Genomic DNA, 6,766 nt, shown 5'->3' on the forward strand with positions numbered 1-6,766 from the left:
GTGTAAATAAGTTATAATCTCGTGTTGTGCTTTTAAGTAATGTTTAATTGCTCGTGATGAACTGAGCAATGGCTTTTTAATTAAAATCACGTACCAAATTTCTCCACCCTTTGAATATCCTCTGCTTTCTGTTAGCTAACTCCTCCTTCTAAGTAAAAAAAGAAAAACAAAAAAAACCCAAAGCAACACAAAATAAAACCAAGTTCTTTTTGAGGTGTTTGATATCTGTCAATGAAATCTAGGGTAATGGAGCCATGACATTAATATATTTTTTTGCTGTACTGACAGGGATTATCATATTGGTACTCCAGCTGAGACACTTTCTGTCACTTCTCTGGAGGATGGTTTTCAGCTGATTTTTCAATATAGTCTTGCTGATCTTGATGCGGTCTGTAAACATATAGCACATCCAAAACATGTATACATGTTACTGTATATGCAATATACAGACCGTATACAGAATGCTTGCACTGCAACAGGCAGGGTGTTTCATATAAATTGTCAGCTTCAGGCAGTAGATTTTGTTACCATTTCTTTATTAAATGCAAAGTACATTAAAGGGTGAAAGACAGAGGTTTCAAATGCATGAAAGTTAGAAAATACTTATTGTGTCTCAAATCCAACTATCCAAATGATCCAGCTGAGACTTCATTTCCTAAAGCTTACCAGTTCCCTCCACCTCTAAAATCGGGAGTTCTGCTGCAGAGAAACTGCAGAGTTTTTCAGGTATCTAGAGTTGTACCTGGCACCTCATTAACTTTCAGGGTTGTTTGCAGAAATATAGATACAGGAGAATGCAGTATATACTCAACATGCAGTCAGGAACCAAACAGCGGGAGTAGGTTCTTGGTCAGAAATATTCATCTGTATAGAGCTCGGTCTAAACGTCCAGAACAAGAATATCAGAAGCGTGAGTCACAAATACCTGTCTAATGACTCCATGCTTAAGAGTATAAACTATAAATGCTGTTGATGGAGGGTGCTCTGTTCTGGCCCTGTTAAGATCATGCTTATTCTGAGAGCAGACATAGGCAATTTCATCCCTAAGGAAAGAAACCTGCTAAAGCCCAGCATGGGAATACCTCTTTTACCACTATCATGAAGCTATTTTATAATGCATATTGCAAAACAAGGTTTGTTACACAAGCGCAAAGTAGGAAACTGGCTGGTCAAAATCCAATCTGTATATCTCCCCCTATGGTTTTTCTTATCCATTGAAGGTATTGCTTTGTCAGTCGAGTGTAGATGCCAGGGCTGTCAACAGCACCGCACTTGTTGGCCTTTCCGAAAGAAGTGATGCCTCTCATCACATTATTGCATATTAATGGTCCACCTGAATCCCCCTGGAAAAAAAGGGAAAAAAAAATTCATTGAAATTTACCGAAGCTGAAAAATCCTTCTCTTATTTAAATCTTGCTCCAGAAGAGAAAGGAAGAAGCAAAAATGTAGGCAGTGGTATTGTTTGTTTTTTTTTTTTTCTCCTTAGAAGGTACATTTTTCACTAGCCAAAAGAAAAAGACTTAAAACTGATCTTTCAAGTGTGAGTTATGTGGTATAAATCTAGATCACTGCTAAGGAATAGTGATACAGTGTTTCTGAATATGAAAAAAAATGTAAACTTTCTTCTTGAAAGGCAGAACGTTTCTGGAAATGTGCACCTTTTTTGTAACTTCAGTATTTAAATGTTTTAAAAATGTTGTTATTCTTACAACTTTATTTTTTTTACTTGGTGCCCGGTGAAAATGCTTTTTATCAGAAAAACCTATTTCAAAGCTCTCTGACATCAAAGAAGATCGTCTATTCAATTTAGTTGCTTGAGAATGGGTCCATTAAGCGTAAGTTATTTTGTGGAGATTTTTCTATTAAACATCATTTTGTAGAGGAAGAGAAGAACTATCTGCCATGCCTGGATAAAAACACAAAATCTAAAGTCTGCGAAGGTGAATTTCTCAATTTGAAGCTTTGATTTTAAGGCTTTGATAAACAAACCTTTACTAAATTTACTCATATTTGTTAAGTTCTTTATTGAACTGAAGATAGGCAGAAGTTAGAAGACTGTAAAAGCTAGTGTTTTATTTTTTGTTTTTAGTATTCTCTAGATGGATACAGCCAGTAAATATACTTACAGAACATGAGTCCTTTCCTCCTCTCCTAGCCCCAGCGCATATCATATTCTCTGTTATGACAGGCCTGCCATTATAATGCTTCCAGTCGTTGCAGATCCTTCTGTTGATGACAGTGATGTTGACTTCCCTTAGTGTATTAGAAGCCTTTTTCAAGTTATTGGCAGTTTGTCCCCATCCTGCTACTGTGCAAATTGTTCCATCTTTGGGATCATCATCTGAGTTAGGCAACGGAATGATTTTCACAGCTTTATTAAGTTTTGCTCTTTTTTTAAGCTGTGGAAGATATGGAAAATAGTTATTATGAGAATGAGACTAATAGAGACCCCAGCGATGTTAATCACTGGGTCTTTTCCATCATGATAGTGGAGGATTATTGCAATCCTTTTTGTGAGATACTTCAATTGTTTGTAGCAGGATTTATTTAGTCAATGAGGATGGAATGATGGAATTAGGGAAATGAGTGTCCTGTGTCCCATGAAAACCCATTCAGCGTCTACTGGAATGTTACCTCTAAAAAAACCTCTATTTCTCTTCTCTGGATCTTATACTATTCACACCCTAAAAAGAGTGAAACTGAGCTTTTTAGGTAGGACAAAATAGCAGCAATCACTGCAGCTGGCAAAGCTGAGAATGGGAGAAATCATACATTTTTAATTAAAACTGTTTTTCAGACAGAACATTAGCGTTTTAGCCAGCTTATTTAATATGTGAAATATGCCACTTTCTGTGAACAATCTTTATTATTTCACTGAAAAGGCAGAGGCAGACATATTTTGGCCAAGCTCCAGAATTTTTATATTTCTAGCACTGATATGCATTACAGGATTTGTAGTTTGAATGCCTTAGTCCCCAATTCACGTTGGGCTAGATTTGCAGACCAGACTACGTCACCCAGGAAACAGGGTCTCCAGAAAGTCCCTTGACTCATCTCCCTTCCTCACAAGGAGGGGGAAGGTGGTACATCATAGAAGATGCATACTCCTTAAGTGATGTCTAAGTCAGTCTATACCTGCAGCAGCATTATATCGTTTTCCTTATTATTAGGAGAGTAGCATGGGTAGGGAATTCGTTTTGCAATCTGAAAAACTTGTTGTTCTCTCTCTTTTTTTCCCAGTGAATGAGCTCCAAGAATAACCTGGCTTTTTTTCCTGAGAAGAAAGACAACATAGTTAATAGGATTCACTTGCTGTAAGTCTGTAATTCCTTGCTGTTAAATGTGGTGCTATAATGACCAGTTGCTACAGATCCTCTTGCCTCATGCCTGAAGAGCAACAGTAAGTTGGAAGAATATAAAAGATTACCATGTTTTCACAAATAGTTAAACAAATTGAGTCAGTAAATCAAGATTTGTGTTGTTTTATTTTCACTTTCCCAGGAGCTGGACAAGACTCAGCTGCTTGACTCTGAGCTGACCCCTTTGGTTCCATTTGGGAACCAAATGGAAAGTGGCTGCATCTGTTTTGCTGATGGCAATGATCTCACCAAGTGTGTCCCTCTGCCATTTATGCTGGAAGCTTAGGAGAATAGCTCACTGGACTATTAGGTCAGCAATCATCACGACTGGACCAAATTATCCCATTGCTTTGCCCTAACACCTGATGTAGTTTTCAACACCGTTTTCTGAGTCTACATGAGATACATCTATCTTGCTTTGTCTCAGTTGTTTTGCAGCTTCATACACTTACTAGATACTAAAACCGTGGCAGAGTTGTGCTTGCTGGGGCTCTCTGGTATAGAAACCGGGAGTCTACCCTCTTTGGTCAAGCAAGGTGCTCCTTTATATCAGACCACAGGTGTGGCTATTTCTGGGAGAAAAATGTACGCTACAACTGAATGGGAGGATATTCTTTGAGCAGGAGCACTTTTTTAAATTGCCTTTTACTGCAACAAGCAAAACCCTGAGGAAACGGTTAGTCCTTTTCTTTCAGCTACTAAGCTCCGTCTAACTATTGACTGAGCATTATTAGATTAATTATTTATTGTAGTTTCTCTTAACTGAGGTCTCATCTAGCATCATTCTTTGCCTTGTGTTAATATTACAGCTTTTGGGCCCTATGCCCTCTTTGTAGTAGGTCCAATATATCCCCTGTTTGGATGGTGACAGGAGGAATTGATACATTGTAGAGTCCAGTGATTCACTGGCCCTGGAAAGGCCCTTGACAGAGCCTGTGTGAGGTCTGGCTCAGCAGCAGCTCCAGTCTTACTTACGAGGACAACGGGTGAGACATATGATTTAAACCTCACATCTCACCTTGCTGGGGAAGAGTGTTCTGGGCCAAACAGCCATTTGCATCTTGAGTCAAATGGAAAGAAGAAAGGCTGGCTGACAAGCTAATATATGGTTATTCTGTAAAATAGGAGTCTCTAAACATCTGTCATCTAGCTAGGGGATTTTTTCTGCTTTATATCTGCATGCTGTCTTGTTCCGCAGTGAAAGGCATATCTTTCATGGAATAAAATGACAAGAATTTAATTCTATTTTCTAAGCGGCTAGACTGACCAGTCCTCTGTTTGGTCAAGTGTACTAATTGACTGAGAAAAACCTTTTATCCCCCAAAAAACCTTTACCCCAAGTTCACTACTTCAGTGTTGCTAGCCTGTGTTTGCGTGCAGATAGAAGCTTGCAAAATATCTCTTCAGAAACACTGAAGATCAGTACGCCTTGTTATATTATTTCTTAATCACCAAATCACAGCTGTCAATATAAATCTTGAAGCACAGTAATCAGAACATAATCATAATCATGCTAAATGCATAAAACCACCAGGGATATTAACTTTCCTTCTTGAAGAGAGATGCCAGGATGTCACAAAGGGCATCTCTGAATCAGATTTAGAACTTACATATCACAGTGAGCAGCTGTTAACACCCAGTTTTCCTTGATCAAAGCTCCTCCGCAAATTTTTGCTCCATTTTCTTCTCTGATTAGAGCCATAAATGGTCTTGAGTGAGGTGCTACTTCATTTCCTCCAATGATATCCACACACAAACCTGAAAATAAAAATAAGTCACAATACACACAGCAGGGCTAATGAATACTGTAAGAAACTTAAGTCTCTTAGAAAAAAAAAGGTTAATGTAATTATAAAGTATATAGACACACAAGTATGTACATACGCCACAATGCCAGTCTTCAGGGTAGACTTAATATTGCTCAGCGTTCTGAGCAATACTTCTGTACGTTTCCGTAGGACGAAAATCATGTTAGTGGTGTGAACTTTGACAAAAAACCACCAGAGTATTGTTATTGTTCTTGCACAGATTTCTTTTCCTGAACCTCACTGCCATGGTTAATTTCTCAGTGTTCATTGTGACTAAGAACCTCCTGACCTGCCACCAGTTAAGCTCTGTGCAATATGCATCCCTGGAAACGGGGCTATATAATATAAGTCATATTAAATTAACATGTTTTTCAGAAAAACAGAAAAGCAACAGATTAATACATGGGTATGTCTCTGGAGAGATGGATCAGATGATGATTGTGATAACTGCTCTGAACTCCTCTGCCCTCTATGCAGCTTTAATTAAATTAATTCAGAATTTTTTTTTCTGTATGAAAAGGCCAAGCACATACAATGAGTGGAAAAGAGCTAATAATTAGAACTCTAGGAGCTCCAACAATAATAGCAAATATCTTCTTTATGCTAATACATTTCTACTTAACTCTGACTCTGCACATCACCATTTACCAGCGCAAGGATCAAATGGGGCAGGCACTTACCTCCAGGAATTACCAGGAGAACGACAGCAAAAGAGGTGGACAAAGTGAAGAAAGCCCCCATGATTTCTGTCTGGGTTCTCCCCTATTCACAGTTTAATATATATCTAAATGAAAAGGATGTGGGTTTTTTTCCTCGTCTTAAGGCTATTTGACATTTGTAATTGTGAAACAAGAAAACCTCCCCCACAACATAGCTCACATCAGAGGTGTTAGGGAGAAATTGCATTTTATGTTGTGGCGTGAAGACGGGATCTCCCCCGCTTCAAGTTCTCTATGTAGCATTAGCCTCTTGTGAGCGCTGGGGTGAGCCACCTAACCTTGCAAGCCACTGTGTATCTGATTACACGGTAGGGCTCAGCTCATGTAATTTTAGGCTTGATTCAGTTGCCCACATGTTAAGTTCTATTTTAGAAACCCCAGGGTAATCTGCATGGCCTCCAGATCCTAGAGGGTACAAGTGTCTCACCAGTCCAGTGACACATCAACCAGCCCCAGCTCACATGCTCTACTCTCCATAGTTTAAGCTTGTGCATAATCACTGAGGTCTGTCTGGTCAATTCAGTCAAGGGATCCTGCAGAGAGATTCAGTGGATCAACTGCTAGGGACCTGTTTATGCGAGATATGTCACTCCCAGGGCTCTGCTGACCGTGTTAGTTGGATCTCCACTGGCTTAAATAGGAAGCAGGTAAATATGGGGCTATTTTTAGAGACAGCAGAGCTCTTTGTGGCTGCTGTGGCCCATCAGAGACATTGTCATCTCTGATGTGGTGACAGCTCCATGCACCCCAAGTCACATCAAGCTTTTTATTTTGCTTCAGTTTTCTTGTCATTACCTGCAAATCTCCACTGACTGTCAGCAACTTCTACCACTGCTGGCCTTCCTTTTTTTCAGTGTTCTGCTGAACCCAGTGCCACCAA

The 6,766-nt window shown here is 39.2% G+C and overlaps 1 protein-coding gene across 2 annotated transcripts; it reads right to left on the reverse strand.

The window, feature by feature from the left end:
* Positions 1–533: 533 nt before the first annotated feature.
* Positions 534–5,977, reverse strand: LOC104146849 (granzyme A). 2 transcript variants are annotated; one of them, XM_009679089.2, is made up of 5 exons: positions 5,848–5,977; positions 4,970–5,117; positions 3,136–3,274; positions 2,127–2,399; positions 534–1,343 (listed from the first exon to the last, which is right to left on the reverse strand). In XM_009679089.2, the coding sequence occupies exons 1-5, from the start codon at positions 5,906–5,908 to the stop codon at positions 1,170–1,172; spliced, it is 795 nt and encodes a 264-aa protein (XP_009677384.1). In that variant the 5' UTR covers positions 5,909–5,977; the 3' UTR covers positions 534–1,169. The 2 variants fall into 2 exon arrangements, with proteins under 2 accessions (XP_009677384.1, XP_009677385.1); XM_009679090.2 differs by lacking the exon at positions 5,848–5,977 and adding an exon at positions 5,244–5,403.
* Positions 5,978–6,766: the final 789 nt, after the last annotated feature.

The sequence above is a fragment of the Struthio camelus genome, chromosome W, assembly GCF_040807025.1.
Source record: "Struthio camelus isolate bStrCam1 chromosome W, bStrCam1.hap1, whole genome shotgun sequence".
NCBI classification, from domain to species: domain Eukaryota; kingdom Metazoa; phylum Chordata; class Aves; order Struthioniformes; family Struthionidae; genus Struthio; species Struthio camelus.

What these genes read in the sequence shown, in the direction of transcription:
- LOC104146849 (XM_009679089.2), bottom strand. Translation starts at nt 5,908, where the DNA reads ATGGGGGCTTTCTTCACTTTGTCCACCTCTTTTGCTGTCGTTCTCCTG. An exon ending in ACGATATAATGCTGCTGCAG is followed by an intron (nt 2,400 to 3,135) that starts GTATAGACTGAC and finishes TATCTTCCACAG; the next exon opens with CTTAAAAAAAGAGCAAAACT. An exon ending in GAGGAAAGGACTCATGTTCT is followed by an intron (nt 1,344 to 2,126) that starts GTAAGTATATTT and finishes CTTTTTTTCCAG; the next exon opens with GGGGATTCAGGTGGACCATT.